Source organism: Haliaeetus albicilla, chromosome 9 (assembly GCF_947461875.1).
Source record: "Haliaeetus albicilla chromosome 9, bHalAlb1.1, whole genome shotgun sequence".
Lineage (NCBI taxonomy): Eukaryota > Metazoa > Chordata > Aves > Accipitriformes > Accipitridae > Haliaeetus > Haliaeetus albicilla.
In genome coordinates this window covers 11,714,223-11,734,730 of record NC_091491.1, presented here as the reverse complement: position 1 = coordinate 11,734,730, position 20,508 = coordinate 11,714,223, and the positions used below count along the sequence as shown (strand labels likewise).

Sequence of the window (20,508 nt, the reverse complement as noted above, 5' to 3'; positions counted from 1 at the left end):
AATGGGGGGTTAAATCTGCACCAAGCTGGCCTGAAGGCTCAGAACTCAAGGGATGGGTCTCCTCCGACACAGGTGAAACACAGCCTTCTCTGGGGCAGCTATTTAATACTGCACCCAAATCCCACTCCATGCTCCAAAATGGTCTACCTAAAAAGAGTACAAATGCCGCCTTTTCAAGGTCACTTGGCCAAACCAGCCAAGCATGAGCCCATTCGGGTCCTTCCGTTGTGTCCATACCATGACACAGCAGCGTCTATTATGATGACAACATTGGGCATGACGCTCAGAAGCTGCAGAAACACTGATTCTTTGCTCCAGAAGCTTATCTCCAGTTTACAGAAAAATCACATGGCTCGTAGGGTCCACTCCCAAACCCCGGTGTTTGGTGGGAACCTTGCCATGTTTCAGTGACATTTGGATCAACCCCAGCTTCTGGATGCAACCAACATTTGCAATCCCAAGTACAGTCTTACAAAATTTAAAAAAATCTGAAATGAGATGCAGCACTAACATACATGGAGATAGCTGGTCATCACATGTGCTATTGCTAAACAAGCTACATATGCTTAAATCTCAGGTGCACCTTCAGCAGAAGCTTTATAGTCTTTCAAGCAGTGACATAAATCGGTTCATCTTGTAAAACCTGACATTATTACAAATTATTAGACACCCTTCTTTTACGCTTTTCACTAAATTATGTAATGTTAAAATTGACCAGATGAAGAATTCATCATAAAAAGGCATGACACCAGCAATCTGAGCCTTGAAACATCCAAAGCTCATGGCAGGTTTCTCACACCACAGGGAATCTCTGTGAAGTTTAAGAGCTTAAAATTAGCACACTAGTGAGTGAAAGTCACTTTGTACAGTAAGTTGAGGTTAACTTCTCCCCAATGCCTTTAAAATTAAAATCAAGAAAGCCAATTAAATGTGGGGTTTTTTTAATCCATGGCCTCAAATCATCACCTAAAAAACCTCATGAATAAAAGGAAAACACAAACTGAAAAAACTTTAAAGGTTCTTGTTAAAGTACTTCTGAAGCTGGTAAAGCACTTGATGGTTTTAATTTAATCCAGAGGTGAATGACAAAGTTATTGAGGTCATGATTCTGACCTAAATCTTCCCTCTCCTGGATTCTGAGCCCAAACAAGACTGCCCCAAATTAAACACTGATGGAAAAAAAATCCCTCCATTTCTTCTTCTGTTAGCTTGTTCTCAAGTTTTCAGAGACCTCCATTCTCCATGCCAGCCAGGAGTGACCAGACCTTAAGAGCCACATACTTGGAAGCATGAGTCTCCAGCAACCACACTAAGGATAGCTGGGATTTGATTTATTCAGATGTTTACATGAGAAGATGCTTGTAGAAGCTCTTTTTCCAGAAGCACTAACAAAACATTGCCTGTAGAAGAATGTCTGTATTGTTCCCATGCCGGACTAAGGTCTGGTCCAACGTACTTTGAGGCTGCAGGGATTTTTGCTATAAACCTGACAGTACGATGCTGACCTGTACACGCAACTGCAGTGCGTATAGGGTTTGGAGAAGAATCAGACTTCAAGAAAAAGAAAGTGTGTGAGTGGTCAACACAGAACTTTGCTTTCTTTGAGCTGCTTAAGAAAAGGGGCTTTAGAGACTGAGATGGATCACCAGTACCATTATTTTATCTTTGGTTTTGATTTAAATTTTATATGAAGCCATTAAAGAGCGCCATAAGCACTCTGCAGCTGTTGTGACATTCAAGCACATCCAGTCCCTCTAAGCAAACACCTGCATGCAAGCATCTTCTCAGACATACCAGGTGAGGTTTCCAAACACAAGTTATCATTATCAGCCCACGTCTGGCTCCTATGGAAATAGCTTTCCCCTTGACTTCCAAAGCAGCTACACCAGAAGAGTGAGAACATTTTACAACTGTCTTCATACAGAAACAGGAATCTTCCTGCAGTTCGTAGATGCTAAAGTCAGGAAATATTAATTTTAAAAATATTCAGCATTTTGTACAAACTGTTTTCTAGGGAGTTTGAGATCTTTCAAAACAAACCAGCAGAAACCCAGGAAATAACCCCTGAAATTCTGCCCTGTCGTCACATGCCAGGTATGTTTAACAGTCTGCAACATCTCCGAGTTGCTGGATGCCTTCTGATAAACTACCACACTGAGTACTCAAATGTTGGTGAAAATATTTATAATAGTTAAGCAAGCCTGTCTAAACCTATCTGTCGAGGTTTTAATGTGCTGCCGTAACATGCTAATCCCTGCAAAGGTGGGGACGCACTACAGGACCAAGTTGTCCCAGACAACTAGATCCACTTGCATCATTTTGTGCGGCTGTAGAGGTTATTCCTGAGAGCCTTTTTACTCCTGTGGTTATTTCAAGGTTCATACATTTCCTGTGTGGACAAAAGTTTCAGGCTGTAACACTTGTCTGGAAGAGGTCTCAGTGGTTAGACTAAAAGAGGAAAGAACACACCATTTATTTAATTAAAACAAAGAAAACACTAAGACTTTATGCTTTTGAAAGCCATCATAGGATGATGGCTGCTGGAAGCACTAAGGAAAAACAATAGCTAGTGGTTTCTGGAATTAAATACATATATAAATACATATAAATTTATATATTAAAAAAATATATATAACAATAACATCACCACAAATCCCTATGGTCTTACTGCAAATGAAATGCACAGCAACCAGAGTGGGAGACCTCAATACCATCTGCAGTCTATAACTGAGGGAATGGGTTATGTTAAACACCGCAAGCATTTTGTTAAGCAATAGAAGTAGGCACCTTCTCTCTACTCACGTGTCATATTTAATAACCTAAAACCCCTCTGTTTTTTTCCATTTCAACCTCTGCATCATTTACACAACTGGGGTGAGAGTTTGCTCTTTCATAAGTACATTGCAAGAGCAAATTCATTAGCATTTGTGAGGCAGGTAATTGGGTAGGTTAATTCAAACTATTTTCATCTTTAAAAAACCCCAAACCTAACAGCCTTTCTATTCTTTTACAATCCATAACTCTCAAAACCGGTTTCCTCCTCACAGTGATCTTAATACTAATTAAATGAGCTTTTGTCTTCCAACACCAATAAAGATTAAGTACCACATAAAACAGCTGCAGCAAAGCCCCATCCAAAGTCCAATTTAACCTACTAGCTGGTTCCCAGCTGGCATCCCGCGCACTGCGTGCTTGGAAAAAGGCTTTTTTGTCATCTCTGAAGTCACACGAGGACTTCTCCTTCAGCCCCAACACATTATGGGGTGTTGCTAACTAATGGAGCTATTCAGCAGTGCTTTTGCTTCTTGGACTCAACCGATCTGCCCAGCCAAGGGTGGAAAATACAAAAAGAAAGTCAGGAAATGCATTATATTCTAAATAATCTATCATTTGGGAACAGTGGAGTCACAGCACTGTCGATGGACTCACCAACCAAGCAGCAAAGATTCAAGTTTCTTTTCTCTCTGGTAAGATATGTGAACTCATGCCAGTAGAAAAGCACTGCAACCCCAATTTCCATGCTCAGGTAAGTGTCCCTCGTCCTCAAGGCTGCTTAATATGCAATATCTGCTTCCTTGGCTTCTTGAAGAGACACAGATGCAAGAGTGCATTTAATTGTTTTCCTGAATCAGACCCCTGGAGCCATCAATATCTCACATATGTAATTATAAATCATGAGTCTTACAACTGAAGCACAATCAGCACATCTAAGCCATAAAACTTCCAGATATCAGCAATTTCTCCAAAGCTGCTTTTTGACAAAACCTGATGCAGCATGAACTAAGTCAGGCAGAAGAAACCACTGGCATTGAGGTTCACAGCTCACTGGTGCTGCGGGATTGGACGGGCTCCAGACCCCAAGAAGCCCCCAAAACCCTCAGGCTCTGCCAGGTGGGAAATGAATCATTCCTGGAGATCATGAGGAGGTAGATCCCACTCTGGGATACTCCAAGTCCAGATCAGGTCATCATTCTGCAATTTCACAGCATTTCCAAAGACCATTTTTTTGACTTCTCACAGGACATAGAAAGTGTCAGCTTTCTTCCATTTTTTGTTGACATAGAGGCTTTCTGGACTCTCAGTAAACTCTGATTAATGTATATCACTAATAACAAAGGACTGGCTAAATCCTGGCTGCATCTCCTAGAGCGAAGTATGTCCAGATATGTAATGCAAGCATGTATTCATTTATACACACACATTAGCACCATTTGAACTAGGAAATGAAAACATCTCTGCAAGAGCTCACGCTGATGAAGATCGGGATCCTACAAGATGACCATTTCAAATGTCACTTACTGTCTGCCTCTTCTGTGAGGACTAATTTAGACATGATACATTACGCTGCAATCACAATTTTATCTTCTGGGCAGAGGTAATCAGAGGAAGTCTGTAACCCTGGCAAGGAAAGTAGAGCTGTGAAATGCATGCACGACTGAGTGCTAAGACTGAGGGTATCTTTGTGTATCAGGATTTTAAATGTTCATGGAAAAAAAAATACAAAAGAAGATGTATTACAGAATACAGGTGTTACACCAGCATCCCTCCCAGGCATTAAGAGAGACTACTTCTTGTGGGGAAATTATTGGATAAAACAGGAGCCTGGAGCCAGTTTGAGACTGGGCCATATTTTAGATGGGTTTCATGCCATCAGCTCTCTTTGCCTGGATAATTACATCTTGTGAATTATCCATGAGAGAAAATTGCCTTCAAACGTATTCAACACAGCTGCCTGTCTCCAGTCTCTGCTGCTGAGTATTTGGTAGGGGCTGACATACCAGGACTCACAAGCACACTGGAGCACCTCTCACAGGCAAAGGAACCTCTCTTGGGGCTGCCATAATCCCCATGCGCCGAGACAGTAAAGCCAAAAAAAGGAATAAACTGCCTTACTTCACTCCCACTCTTATCCTAAAAAGTCTCTAAAAACCTAATGTACCTCTGTATACTATAATTTCAGAATTTCCTCTAATCCCATGCATAATTACATGGAGCAGTGCACTGGCATCCCTTTCATGCAAATACTGCCATAAAGTGCATAGTTTTCATAGCATTATATGACAAAAAAATAACTTTAGTCATTTATTTCTGGTCTGTGTGTGGTTACACAACATAATGCAATGAGACAGTATTTTTCATTAGCTTTTTGTTGTGGACACTACCCATTTATCTTTCTCATAATCCTTCCCCCAGTGCATGTTAACAATGTTATTTTAGTAAGTTGTTTAATTATTTAACATCGCTGGGAGGCTACTGGGTTTGTTACAGAAGCCCTTTCCCAGAGCACGCTTTGGAGGCAGTGCCCTTCCACCCTGGCTCACTTCAACCCCCAAGACCCGATTCCCACACACCGTGGCCTCAAGCAGCAGTGTCCACATCACAGATGCCTTTAACAAAGTCAAAGTGGATGATCATGACATGCATCCTTGTTGCTGCCAGTTGAGTGTCTCTGTAAGCCTTCTCTGATCTCTAATTCGTTGGCTGTCCAACTCAGCAGTGGTGAAGAGCTAAGCAGGCAGACCCTCAGGATTACAGGGCTGCAGATGCTGTGGGGCTCATGGGACATAACCCACACTAAGGTTATGTCTCTGAAAGGGGATGCAACTGGTGCAGAAAGGTTGCAGGAACCCCAGAGCAGACTGATAAACCTCTTGCACCTCCCAGCTCCTCCTAAGCAGTAAACTGCTTGCAGTCTGCTTAAATGCAGAAATATGATGCTCAACATCCTGTCCACATTTTTAGCAACATCCACTGGAACAACCTAATATGATATTCTGCCCAACAGAAGACAACTTGCATGACAAACCTTTCATTGCTATAGCAGTAGATCAAAAGTACATAAAACCTCCAGGCAGCACTCACTTGAAGCTTAGCAGTACCTGCTGGCTCTCAGCATTGAGCCAAGGAAAAAAAGTGCGTTGGTAGATCTGGAGACACATGTAAGCGTCCAACATCCGTGCGACCCCATTTGCACTCCTGGCTTTGGCAGCTGCCTTTGTAAACTGGTTCATATCTGGGGAGCCTGGGGCAAAGTTACATCCTAAAAAACAGATATCCTCCTTGCATTAGGTACTGACCTCCCCACTCTGCCTCTTAGCCATCCAACCCTTTGGCTCCCCATAGCTCCCGTCCTCCGTCAATCACTCTTCCTCCCTGCCTCCTTCCCTTCTCATCTCCCCTGCCATCAAACACCAACTTCCACAAAAGAAGCCTGTCCCTCCCCATCTGTCTCTGCCACAGCTTGCCCTCCTTAACCGCTCCCCTCAGTGCGCTGAAACCGAAATTAAAACCGTGTTCTTGTAGGACAATATAACAGAAGGTCATGCCATGTATTTAAATGTCATATTTGGGGGGGTCCAGTTTCCTCAATGCACCGTGCCTGACAGTGTTTGAACCACAGGAAGCTCCCAGGGTGGCATCGCAGTCACAGGGGATATCCCATATGCCAAAGCCTGACTGTTTCTCCCAACTACAGAAGTTTAGTCTAATAAAAGAGGTTGTTCTTCCCTGCAACACTTTCTTGACTTTTACATCCACTGGCTGAGAAAGGCTTATCCCAACAGAGACAGTCCACTTTTATCATTCTCCAGAGGCACCAGTTTAGGCACCAGAGTAACGCTGCCATAGGGACTACCAGCACCACATTGCTCACACCTCACGTGCAAAGGCTTTTGAATTCCTCAGCTTCTCCTTCTGTATACCCCAGCCATTCAGCCCTTCCTTTAACAAGTCCAGCAGCTTGCATTTGGTTAAAATAACTGTTTATTCCTCAAAGACTTGATTCCTGTCCAGAATAAACTGTCAGTTCCTCCACTGATGGCTGAATATGCTGTCTGGAACAAGGGAGCCCAAAGGAATAAAAAAGGTCTGTGTGTAAATGGGAATAGACCTAATTTCAGCTTCCAGGGATTATATCATTGACCAAAGCACAGATACTTTGGTTCAGGATTCAGATTGGGTATGGATTTGCACATATGTATCTCTTATATACCTGAGGACAAGCATTCTCCATATTAACCAAGTTAGGAGCAATATATCCTATTCGCGTGACCAGAAAACTACTCCTGATCATAGCATCAGTTCTGGTATTTAGGGGCTGTCATGGAAAAAAATCATTGACCTCTGCACACAGAGCAGCCCCAGTCTCCCACCCACACTGAGCTATTCCCTCCCCTCCTGCTTTTGTTTTGTCCAACTGGGCTTGTCCCACACCTGAAGTCTGGAGGGACTGGGGCAACATTTCAGAGCTGCCAACCTTGTAAGCTGAAGTGTTAGAACAACCTAAGATACATTTTTACAAAGTTTGCCCTGAGAGGAGATGTACTGCTTATTCAAGAAAAGAAAGCACTGTATTTCATGAATTCATGCTCAGTTCATTACACAGGAATAATCACCTCATTCCTTATGATTTGCAAAAACTTAATGCTGTAATTAAGGTAAAGCAACTTTATCACATGCAGTTAAACATAAGACTGTACAAATCTACACAGTTCCTATACTTCCCCAGTATTTTTGCATATTGTTACCAAATAATACCCCCTTCCAAACCCCTTCACCCTAGCAAAACCCTTCCTGGCTTGTGTTACAGCCTCTCTGAGCTAGCTCATGTTATGATACTATATCCAACCTCTCTAAGCTGACTTCCTCACCTTATCTTTCTGCATTTTGCTTCACTGCAGCTCGCTGACGGAGAGCAAGCAGCCCCCAGGCTCCGCGACGTACCTGATGGGCAGCGAGGGGTCTCCGGCATCCCACCAGTCCTTGGGGGGGCTGATGTACATGCACCACAGCTCCCAGCTGTACCCATGGGCAGAGTTCTCATAACGCTGCACCTCAAAGTTGTCCTGCTTGATGTTGTCTATGGAGGGAAGAATGACCCTTCTCCGATTTTCCTGAATTCGTGAAAGCACCGGCTCAGCCCTGAGTGGTAAAAAGAAGCAAAGCGCAGAAGAGACTGTTAATTTCTCCCATAATTTGTAGATGGACGCTGTAGCTTTCTTACAGCTTGTGCACTTAAAGGAGGTTAGGAAAATAGACGTTCCTGTCACCATTCAAAATAGAAGGGGAATAACATGGATTCCTCTCTCCCATTCACAAATGGCATCATGTCTTCACAGAGACACAGCAAAACCCAGCCAGAGGAGCCCGGAGACCATCACAAGGCTCCTTGCAGAGTCACTGAGTAACTCCAGATTGCAACGCACCAGCCTCTGTCTCACCCTTCCACTTGTTCATGTTTTTATCAGCGTACAAATCGCACAGAGGCAAAGCGTTCGCACTGCCAAGTTTAAAAGGTTATTTCTGAAAGGCTTGCCAAGCTTTGTCAGCCACAAGGGAGATGCTGCAAGAGGCTTCAGTGCTTCCACATGATGGGATTTCCCACCCGGACACGTCCCCTGCATGGAGCTGCCATTGGAACATAGGGGCCAGCCGCTCTGCACGGAGCTCAGGTAGCTGCAGCCCTCAAGGTTTGGGGAGTTTTAGTGCTCTCCTACACAACTGACTACACAAGTTCACGGACCAGCTGAAGCTTTCAGCACAAGGAAAGGACTATTTTCACAAACTAAGGCGTTAAGTTGTGGAAATGAATTAAAGCCTCTGAAACTGGACTTTATCTTTTCCTGCAGAGCTAGTACACTACATTTTCTCTGGTGTGATGGTTTAAAAAAGAACCATTAAATAATAATTCCATATTCTGAACTTCTTAATTTTCAAAATGTCTATGTTTTAAAGCTAAGCTCTCCTGACGTCATTACTAAGGTAGCAAATGAAATCAGACAATACATCAACTAGGGGCCAGTTTTGCAGCATGGGCCAACTGTACAGCCAGGAGCTGCTCTGAGAAGGTGCTCAATGACCACCTGGAGACACTTTCCATAAAAGAACTATGGGCCATCAAAAGAAACAGGCTCAAGATGGACAACAAGGCGTTAGCTCTTTCCACAGTGGGTAAGTTAAGCTGTGGAGCATCTTTACCCAAGGATGCTGTAAATCCTTTAAGTCTATGTGGGCCCAACAGACAATAGGAAAAATTTCAGGAGAAATGCAGTGAGGGTTTCTAAATACACAGACACTGTGTCATCCTCGCATCTGCAAATTGTTAGACCTCAGTAGCATCCTCTGAAGGTATTTCATATGTGCTGGCCTTGCCCGTTTATGCTTTCCTAGGCTTCTGGCTATAGTTAGTGTCACAACATGAGGCTAGACAGGCTCCTGGTTTGCTGCAACACAGCTGCTCTCAGGTATTTCTGTTCCATCTGGATAGTTAACCTGTGTAAAGCTGTGATACACATCTGCAGGGTAACTGCACACAGACTCCTGTGCTGTCATGCATGAGTGGACATCCTGCCTGAAAACACCATCCACAGGCTGGGAAACCTGGCTCAAAAACTTCCCTTCTGTAAAGCAAGGCCATGAAGGCTGCATTTCGTTTAAATCATGCTTTAACTAGTACAGACTGCCCCCAAATCCAAAAAAATATGCCCCTGGGCAGAACAGGGTAAATTCTTGAAAGTAGGGTCTTTCTTTCCTTGGGACACAGTTTGAGGACTCTATAGCTACAAAATTCATCTCTGGGACACTCAAATGTATTCAGAGCAGGGGGTGTACTCAGCCTTACCTCTGCAGCCCAAGAGCCACTGATTGCCCTGGGCTCAGCCTGCCAAGACAAACAGTTAACTTGCACTCTTGGTGTCTCCAGCAACAGCAGCGGGTACATAAGACCAGAGTGAGTCAAGCCCACACTGCAGAAAAGCTCATTCTATCCCTAGAAAAGATGCTTCCAAGAGCTCAGTAAATGGGAGCTTCCTCTGTATATCAATAATATCAGGTGTGAGGACTTGGTGACCTGAAGAGAGGAACATTTGGCTGGGGAAACAGGTATCAACATAAGAAACAGCTCTTAAAGACACCCTTCAGCTGCATTGTCATTACAAAGAATTCAGTAATTGTGCAGAACTCTTTGTCTGCAGCTGCTAAAACATTTTTCTTGTGTCTAATTTGAACAGAGAGTAACATCCACAAGTTAGCTTTTTCTACCTACACTTTTCTAAACATAAACCATTTACTTCTTACACTTGGTTAGAGAAAAAAAAAAAAAAGGAAAACCAAACCACTCTCAGGCTCCCCTCATGATCTAGACTCAAACTTAAGCCACTTGAACTCAAATGTTTTGAATCTCGCTGAAAAAATCCTTATGAAACACCTTTCACTGCTTCTACACCTCTGCACTTATTCCTAGCTGCAAAAGAAACAAGTCAATCTAAACCATCTAAGTCTTCCCCTGTGGGATCCAGCTGCAAAGGGCAAGGAAGCAGGAAACGCTTTCTCTTTCAATCCCTTGCTGCCTGGGCTTTTTTAAACTTACAGAAATTAGTTAAGGCTAAGGGAATGGGAAACCAACCTGAAAAATATAAACAGGGTGTAAGGGGATAGGCACACATAAAAGGAGGACATAGAAAAGGATTACAGAAAACAAGGGCAAGGAAATGTTTTCCTTTTATCTTCCCATCATATCTCATCAGTGGCCATGCAGTACAGAAGTAAGACAGGATAGCAAGACAGTGGACTTGTTTGCAAACACATCCTTACAAAATGATGGACTGTCCCTTGTTTAATGCATCGCGCACACTCTAACCAAGACCTTGAGGCTGAGCACCTACCAGCCAGCAGTGAACTCCACATGAGCATCAAAAAATCCAGTGATCTGGCCAGTGGCAGCTTTCCAGCCTTCAATACGAGCTCGGATAAGGCCTTCCCTCTTCTGGTTGCGCACCACCTTCACGAGGCCTGGGTATCGTTTATTGACATATTCTTCTAGCGGTGCCTTCAGTTCCTCTAGAGAAGAAGTGCCAGAGAACCCATTGAAAAGGTGCAACAGTTTTCACCTAAAATAAACCCACTTTATTGATGAATACGAGCATAACTTACTGGAGCCACGCATCTCTGAACACCACTGGGAGGGGTTTAATCATTTAGGGTCAATTGATGCTGATTTGCAAAAGACTACCCAATGGTGGACTGACCACAACCCTTAGAAAAGAAATTCTAGGTTGCCAAGAACATTGCTGTTGGACGACTAGGGAGCCCAAATGCCACCTTTAAAGGCAAAAGGCAGCAAAAGGCCAGCTAGATTGCCTTGCAATATCTAAGTATCACCCCACTGAAAGACAAGAATAGAAAGAAGTGACCCATGGATACCAAACACTAGTGCTCTGAATATCTGATGGAGATTTTAGCTGAATGGATTACTAGAAATGTTGCAAAACCCATCTGTAGTAATTTAAACTACATCAAAACGGTGTATGAGCTTCACCATCCTTTGTACTCAGCCGTACTACTACAGTCTTTGCATTTGCTATATGTTTTCCAAGCTTTGCCACTAGAAAAGTTGAATTTCCCCCTGTTTTTATGATAGGATGAAAAAAGATTTTGGCTTTGTTCAGAAGATCCTCATACAACGTATTTTTTTGTTCACTGGAAACTGCAGATCTGTCAAACTGTTGTCTAAGCCTGTATACGTACTAGGGCTGAGAACACAACGGATCTGTCAGCCTGCAGTCATTACCAGCATTAAACTTTTTGATAGTTACAAGTGTTGAGTATAAAAGACACACAGGACTTTGAATGTGGAAGCATATGAAAGGTTACAATAAGGGGTAGGTACTAGTATGTTTTTTCAACAATTTGGAAAAGTGCTAGTGCTCTGCCAGAAACCTTGGTCCTTTTATTTCCTGGTGCATCAGCTAAATGCATAAAGATCTACTGATGAAAAGTACTCTGTAAAAGCTAAGCAATACCACTGTGTACCAACACAGACTCTTAACACCATGAAAGCAGTTCCTGAGAATGTCTTTTACCCCTACGAGGCTCCAGGACAGCAGATAATTAAGATATGGTCCATGACCCCAAATTATAGTCTACTACCCTTTACATATACACTCTCTCCAGAAAAACAAAGAAAAAAACCCCAAAAGTCACCATTAATATAGTCCACATGGTAAAATACTTGAGACACATGAGCACGCGTGGGCTCCTACATGAAGGAAACACAGCAATGGAGAGCGAATGAGTAAACAGCAAGTCCCATCTGCTGGGCTTCGCCTGAGAAATCATCAAAGGAAAAGAGATTATTTGTTCCCTTCCACGCCTTCTTCAGACTGCCTTTCTGGGATGGTTCCTCTCACATATGAATTTCCCAAAAGTCTCATTTCTCTTTTATGCTGAAGTGGGAATAAAAAGAATAAAGCAAATGAGCCCCTTCCTCAATTCAAAGCATCTGCATCACATACGTACATAACTCAGCAACTTCAATTTCATGCTGAGCCACTCAGAAAAAACAGTATTTTATGGAGACAACAACTCTCCCGAATGGTTTTAAGGAGACAGAGACACAGATTTTTTGACAGATGAAACCCCACAAGCATAGCACTGGCATCTCATGTGTTTTTGTCAGAAGGCAAGTCATTAATGCTGCAGACCACTGCATTACAGGCTAGACTGAACAATTAAAACAGCTTTCAAATCAGAGTTTTGATCTTAGTTGAGCAAAACCAGGAAAAATCTTCACAGGAATTGTTTGAGCAGCTTGAAGGAGAGCATAGCACTAGTGAAAAGGGGAAGAATTGTAACATCATGTCCCAAAGGCAGTAAAGGGTGAAGCCTGAGAGATTCCTACGCGCACCATGCTGCGTAACAGGCAGCTCCATCGGAAACACCCAAGGGAGCCACAGGCACATCCTCCTCCTTTCTGAAAGGATGCTGGATGCCAACAGGTGAAGAACTGATCTGCTGAGAGCATGAAGGCCAGTACAGCACACCCCACACCCATGCACCTGCCAAAACAGCACCAGGTGACGACATCCATTTACGAGAAGGGTCAGAGAGAGGATCTGGGGAACTACAGGCCTGTCAGCCTGACCTCAGTACCGGGGAAGATTATGGAACAGTTCGTCTTGAGAGCACCCACATGGCAAGTCCAGGACAAGCAGCGGATCGGGCCCAGTCAGCATGGGTTTACAAAAGGCAGGTCCTGCCTGACCAACCTGATCTCCTTCTATGACCAGGTGACCCGCCTAGTGGGCGAGGAAAAGGCTGTGGATGTTATCTACCTGGACTTCAGCAAGGCCTTTGACACTGACTCTCATGGCATACTCCTTGAGAAGCTGGCGTCTCCCGGCTTGGACAAGTGTACTCTTCACTGGGTGAAAAACTGGCTGGATGGACGAGCCCAGAGGGTTGTGTTGAATGGGGTGAAATCTGGTTGGCGACAGGTCACCAGTGGTGTTCCCCAGGGCTCAGTGTTGGGCCCGGTTCTGTTTAATATCTTTTATCAATGATTTGGACAAGGGGATTGAGTGCACCCTCAGCAAGTTTGCAGATGACACCAAGTTGGGAGGCAGAGTTATCTGCTTGAGGGTAGGAAAGCTCTACAGAGATCTGGACAGGCTGGATCAATGGGCCGAGGCCAATTGCATGAGTTTCAACAAGGCCAAGTGCTGGGTCCTGCACTTGGGTCACAGCAACCCCATGCAACGCTACAGGCTTGGGGAAGAGTGGCTGGAAAGCTGCGCAGCAGAAAAAGACCTGGGGGTGCTGGCTGACAGCCGGCTGAACATGAGCCAGCAGTGTGCCCAGGTGGCCAAGAAGGCCAACGGCATCCTGGCCTGTATCAGAAATAGTGTGGCCAGCAGGAGCAGGGAGGTGATTGTTCCCTTGTACTCGGCACTGGTGAGGCCGCACCTCAAGTACTGTGTTCAGTTTTGGGCCCCTCACTACAAGAAAGACATTGAGGTGCTTGAACATGTCCAGAGAAGGGCAACCAAGTTGGTGAGGGGCCTGGAGCACAAGTCTTATGAGGACCGGCTGAGGGAGCTGGGGCTGTTCAGTCTGGAGAAAAGGAGGCTGAGGGGACACCTTATTGCTCTCTACAACTACCTGAAAGGGGGTTGTAGTGAGGTGGGTGCTGGTCTCTTCTGTCAGGTGGCTGGAGATAGGACAAGACAAAATGGCCTCAAGTTGCGGCAAGGGAGATTTAGGTTGGATATTAGGAAAAATTTTTTTACTGAGAGGGTTGTCAGACATTGGAATAGGCTGCCCAGGGAAGTGGTTGGGTCACCACCCTTGGAGGTATTCAAAAAGCACGTAGACAAGGTACTCCAGAACATGGTTTAGTGGGCACGGATGATGGTTGGACTCGATCTTGAAGGTCTTTTCCAACCTAAATGATTCTATCATTCTAACTCACCACCCCATTCATTAGCAGAAGCCAGAGTGCGCCTCTCCTGTCCACAACCCACACTACAAGCATCCTTAACAGGCTGCTGCCCAAGCAGAGAAACACTCAGACTAAAGCATTAACCAGACACAGGAAATGTGGTTCCAGGCCCTCTCTCCACTAAGGGCTTCCTGCACAACCTTGCACAGATTTCTAGGCTTTGCCTCCTGCCTTCCCTTCCAGTCTGGCTCAGCCCACACAGCACATGCCTTTTGAGTGAGAATTTGCTTTTCTTACATGCCTGGGCAAGCCCTAACAGAGAGGATGGCTGCACATCTGTGCTGGCCTTTGCCGGTCTCTCACCCTTCTGAGCTGGTTTGCAGCTCTGCAGGAAGAGGGCATAGTGCACAGTGGCTGCTGAGCACTATTTTGGTATTATGAGATACATACTTAGAACTCAACTGGGTGTCCAGCCAGCAGGCACAGGGATGGGATGGGCTTTGTATTTAATTTCTCAGCACATCCAGAAGTGCAGGTGTGGAAAAGCCAGTATTAGGTAACAAAAGTGAAATGCCAGTCTCTGGGAATGCTCTGCAAAACTGCCGTTCAAGTATCAAGTGAGCCTTGGCCCAGATCTCCCCTCACCCCTCAGCAGGACTGATGTGGCTGTCGAAAAGCATCAGCGGAAACCCCAGCACTGGCACAGCCGCACTGTCAGAGCTCCCCTAGTCCTGCAGATGCTGATCCTGCAGGACCAGACATGCTCAGCTGCCTCCATGTGAACTCCAGCAGGCTGGAAATCATAATTCACTCGCAAATCTAATCTTAATCCAAGTCGTTTGAAGTCATTCCTAATTTTACCCTGCGTTCTCCTTCACTCAGCAGTCTCTTCATTCAGTGCCATTAGCGTAACAGGAAAACAACCCGTGGCAGCTCTGACGTGCATTGTCAGAACGCGTGGCTCCAGGCTGAGGATGCGGAGAGCTGTTGCATTAAGGTCAGTAGCAGCAAAGGTTTTCATCTGTCATATTAACTTAAGAAATGTTTCATCCCCAATTGTTGTATCTTCACAGCACGTCCCAGAGCTGTAATAGGAAGGCTGGGAGGTCTGAAGTAGTATACCAGGAATAAAATGACTTGCACTAATGGACAAGTTACCCTTGCTTAAGGAAGTCAGCTTTCATAAAAACTGGCAACCTGGCCTTCGGATCTGCTATTTTCAGAACTTCATGCAAACTACAGCAGGGGAGAAAGCATCTCGCAGTTTAGATAACTGGCTGCCATTCTCCTCACCTCTGCCCTGCACAGGGTCATACCGGTGCTTTCGCCCCTTCAAGCTCATTGCTGAAAATGAGAATATCCACAAGATACTGAGCCAATGATAATTTTAGCATGATAATCAGCCTAGTGTTCATAACCTGAAACTCTGGATGCAAAGTAACAACAAAAAGTCAGGAGCCAAGACGGGAGCAGAGCAGGCACTCCCCAGCTCACCCTCATCCTTCCTAATCAAAGGACCACATATTTAGATACCTCACAAGTGCATGGCCTGAGTGAATGGATCTACATGGGCTACACAAGCAGTAATTTGACCCAAACTAAGCTCTGCAATGGAATCTAGAGACTCCTTTCTCTCCTGTACCCTATGGCACTCTTCCCGCTGCACTCACATGTCCTTTGAGGAAGCCTGCTGGAGCATCCTTCAGAGCACACCCACATCATTCTTAAGTCATGCTTATTAAGGATGCAATCAATATTTGCACATGGAGGTCTTTACCAGCTTGCACAAGCTACTTCCAGGGAAGAATTGCAGAGAGAAACCCTACTGAAAATGCCAGCAGGTTCAATTTCAATCCTGCCTTTTGTTCTCCATCTGTCCATATTGATCTTCACTGAAGGGCAAGTCCAAGGAACTAGAATCCAATAGACCTGTTGCTCTATTAAAAAACTCATCTGCCAGCTGCAATGACTTAAGTTATCTATTGCAAAGTATTTTGTCACCTACATGAGCTTCCTGGGAAATAGGCCTGCCAGAGAAATTGAACCACCTAATGCCACTGAAAGTAACCATGTCACAGACATTAGCCCTGAAGCAACTGCAGGAACATCCACTGCTCAGTGCTTCACAATGCAAATCCTGCCCAAATCTCCCCAAATCCTGTTGAAGTCCACAGAACTAAAGATGGGAACTGCGTGTTGCCACACAAAGAAAGGAGCAAAGACCAATGGCACCAGAGGAGCTCAAGGAACTACCACCAGCAAAAAGTTTCTTATACAACAATGCCTGAGTAGTCCTAGGCAGCATACCGCACCTCCTCTACACCCCTAAAGAAAACATAGTTGTGTTTGCCAGGCTAGGCTGGGTGGGAAGTCTACAGAGCCCAAGGCTGTTATCAGAAACACTGAAGGCTGGAGGACAGAGGAGTCAGGGCTGGGAGTGTTCCAGTGCCATGGGAGACACCAGTCCTCCCTTGTCCCATGCTCTTGCCTGCCTGAAACACCAAAGCCATCACGGCTTGGATTTCTGCAGCATGAACTCACAAAAGAAACTCCTTCAACAGGCAATAAATGAATATGAGAATTTTTGCAGCAAGACTCAGAACCAGGTGAGTCTTTGAAGCTTTTTGCCTGCAGATATTGAAGAGGAAACTGTGAAAAGGGGAGCAGGTGCATGAATCAATTCTCATACACGGTTACAGGCAAAGCTGGTCTCACTAGGTGCATTCAGCTGCAAGCCTGGTGCATTTGGTTCACCAAAAGCCAAATAGAGACAAACCAAGCAGGTTTGCTGCTCTCCTCCACACCTTGGCAGGGCCTTAAAGCCTGGGACCTGAACACCAGTGGGACAGCACCAGGTCAGTTGCAATTAAGTAACCCATCTTTAGTTTGGAATAATTAGGCACTTAGGTTGGACCAGCACCTAGGAAAAGCTGAGATATGATTCAGCTTCTTGCAATTGTTAAAACCGTCCTCTAAACACAAACACACACCAAACACAAGAGAGCCAGCTCCCGGGAGAGCATGCACAAACCACTGTTGTTGCTGTTGAAATGAGCTGCAAAACAAGAAAGCGATGTATCAAGTTACAGCTAATACATTACACCGAGGTAAATTACAACCCATAGCATGTCTCCCTGAGTGTAGCCAGCTCCTTTAAGCAGTCTTTATCCAAAGGTTTTCTTTTATACCGAGAGGTTTGCTTTTCAAAGAGATATTATCCCAGATTAAAAACACTAAAAGACAGCAAAAAAAACCACCAAAAAGCAGGTGATGATTAAGCAACAGACTCAGACAAAGTGTGCAGCTGCAAGATAACGTAACATCTCAGGGGCACATTGCTGCATCCCTCCAACAACCTAGGAAACATGTTATCACTCAGAAACACAACCTGCACACTAGCTTTGTAATTACACCCCTGCAAGAAACACAAACAAAAGCAGCCTCCAAAAAAGTCTTTATGAACTATAATGTGCAGCTCAAGGGACAAGGGGGGTTGAACTACAACTCCACAAGCTTCTTCCTTCAAGGAGGGATTCCCCCCCCATTACAATCATTGGTATCTTTTATCTATTTACAGCTTGGATATGAGTAGTCCAAATGACTGTGTTTATTAACTTTTAATCTGTCATTACATACTTTTATGTTGTGCAGTGGTGTTGTACATACCACATTACAACAAAGCTAAGAGCAAGAACCATCTAATGAGTCTTCAGAAGCAGTTTGTTCCAGTCTGAAAACTACAAAACACCCAAAAGTTTTCATCGTGTCTGTGTAACTAGGTAGTGGTCTACCTGAAGGGCAAATAACAGCCGGGGTGCGCAGGTTGTGCAGTTCTTACCTCTATCCCTGGGACTAATTTTAAAACTTGAAATTGACTTGGAAATCCCAGGCGTCTTTTAATATTTGGTTTGGGAACATGCTTTGTTCTTCAATTACCCATATAAGCTGTATTTCTTCTTCACATCTGTGTAAAGTGCTCCCTGACAAAACCTACACAGGAACCCCCCAGTGTGCAGCCCCGAGCCACAGACTTTCATGAGCCTTTAGCAACTTTCCCAGAAGCTGCTTCTGGTTATCCACCAGGGTACAACACAGCTACTGCTTTTGAGCCACTATTCTCTGAAGGTCAACCTTCTTTCACATGTATAAAATTGAGCCCCCAAAGGCTTTGCCTGGGCGACAGCAACAAGCCATACACCCATACAAATTGTCCCTCAGACATATGGCTGCTCACAAAGAAGCTAAAGTAGTAATGCCTTCTCTTGTTCAATCACAGCCACCAAAGTCACACCCACGCAACCCCATCCTCTGCTCAACACCAGCATTTGATCTTCCAGGATTCATCTCTAAATCTTAGAGCTCATAAGAAACTATTTTCCTGTAATTATTTTCCTGTAGAAGCCAAATCTATATATTACGACTTTGTTTGTAATATCCAAAGCATCAACTATATGATGTTGCTATTGCTGCTCACAATTATTTCCTACCATTAGTGGGAACTATATGACAATGTTATTGCCATTAATAATTCTTTGCTGTCATTGAAGCTCCTTGACAATGCAGAGAGTGAATGCATGGGTCCCAGAGATACGTTCTGGTTTGTTTCATTTCTTATACATGAGAAAACTAGATTATTACATGCTTGGGAGGAGCTCTGCATAAACATCTGCTGAGCTACCTCATTATCTTCCTTCAAATCCCTCCTTAAAGATCTTATTTGTCATGATGCCTACAAAGACTCAACAGCACAGTACTGACATTACTAACTAACTCTACCGGCTAATAGCATCACCTCATTCCCTACACTCACTCTCCTTGTATACTTCCATCACGAGATTTTGGAGGACAGAGCCACCTTGGTGTTCAGGTGTTGTACAACCCTCAGCATGACCCTGGCCGCTCACGATCCCGAAGCAATCAATGCATCCTCTTGGTGGGATGCAGAGCGCACGTTGCCTAGGTGGGCAAGCAGGTTTGGATTTTCCCACCTCCTGCACATGATCTACAAATTTGTCCCTCAATTTGGGTCATCTCCCTCCCTGGCTAGGTGGGTGCCATAAGGCCCTCTGACACAACCCAGGCAGCTTGGTTAGCCTGCAGAAACAGGAACAAAGAGGAAATCCCAGAGCTGGAAGTGCCTGAACATACTACAAGCTTTGGCTACCCATCTTACCACCCTGTCAACACCCTGTTGCCATCCAGCCCCATCACCAGACCCCAACAGCACCAGCCCAGCCCTCACAGCAAACCACCACAGAAGACCACAGAAGACGGTGCCTTGCAATCTCAGCAGCGGATAAAGAGATTTCAGTCTTTATCCTCACTGCCAGCTGCAGTCTCAGCTTATTGCGGGGGGAGCGATGCTTTGTGAAACGATTCTTTTCATTGTCCTGTGCCTTTCAATAATGTCTCCAGAGTACTTGACTCAGTATTAGCCTCAGTGCTGCATACTGAATGATGGGTGGAGGCTGTTTAGAAACATATTTCTTTGTGCATGGCAACGGGTAGAGAAGCTCAATAATTATTACCAATGGATTCTCTTTAAAAGAGTGTTCTTCTCTTCACCCCATTGATATGGTAAAATTTGGAAAAGCAGCATCTCATAGTACTGGGCAATGCTAAATACCGCAGCGACAGATCACCTGCACTTTCTCTTCACTAGCCAAATAGTTTCAGCTCCAAAATCCCACAGCTTCGCTGGTGCACATCATCCGAGCTTTTGCAGTAGAGCTGCTGTGATTTCCATCAGCTGAGGAGCTGCCCTCCTGTTTCTTTTACTGGTAATTATAATTCATCAGCTTTCTATGGTGCTCATTACTGTGGTATTTGAGTGCCTATTTTTACAGGCTTGAATAGCTTGCTGTATACCATCTCATCTCATTGCAGACAGACGAGCAACCTCTCAGGCTCCCTCTGGAAATGAGCTCTCCACGTCCTGCACCCTCCCTGTTCTTCCCTTCTGATCACAGCATCCACAGCCCATGTCTATTATTTTTTAAAATAATATTAAAAGCACACAGTACAAATAAAGAAGGCAGTAGTCAAAATAACTATTTGCTGTTCTTCATGAAGATTTTAACTACCCTAATGACATTATCCAACCGTATATGAGGAAAAAAAAAATGTTGGACGAATCTGAGTCTGAAAATGCTTCTACATGAAACCACCTCCTGCAGCTTTGCATTATCAAAAGCCAGAAGGGAAGGTACTGCAACAGTGAGTGAGAGCAGGTTGAACCAAACAACATGTGTGTAATGTGGGAAACCTAACATGCCCCTCCGTGTTTTGTGGTG

At 44.5% G+C, this 20,508-nt stretch overlaps 1 protein-coding gene across 1 annotated transcript in view; it reads right to left on the bottom strand.

Annotated features, from left to right (window-relative positions):
• The window catches only part of GALNT17 (polypeptide N-acetylgalactosaminyltransferase 17), a 216,548-nt gene that overhangs the window by 116,500 nt on the left and 79,540 nt on the right, over window positions 1–20,508 (bottom strand). Inside the window, exons 4-5 of the mRNA XM_069791502.1 lie at window positions 10,662–10,836; window positions 7,723–7,920 (exon numbers count right to left, since the gene is read on the bottom strand). Of these exons, the coding sequence (XP_069647603.1) occupies window positions 7,723–7,920; window positions 10,662–10,836 (373 nt within the window). The remainder of the gene's footprint in view (window positions 1–7,722; window positions 7,921–10,661; window positions 10,837–20,508) is intronic.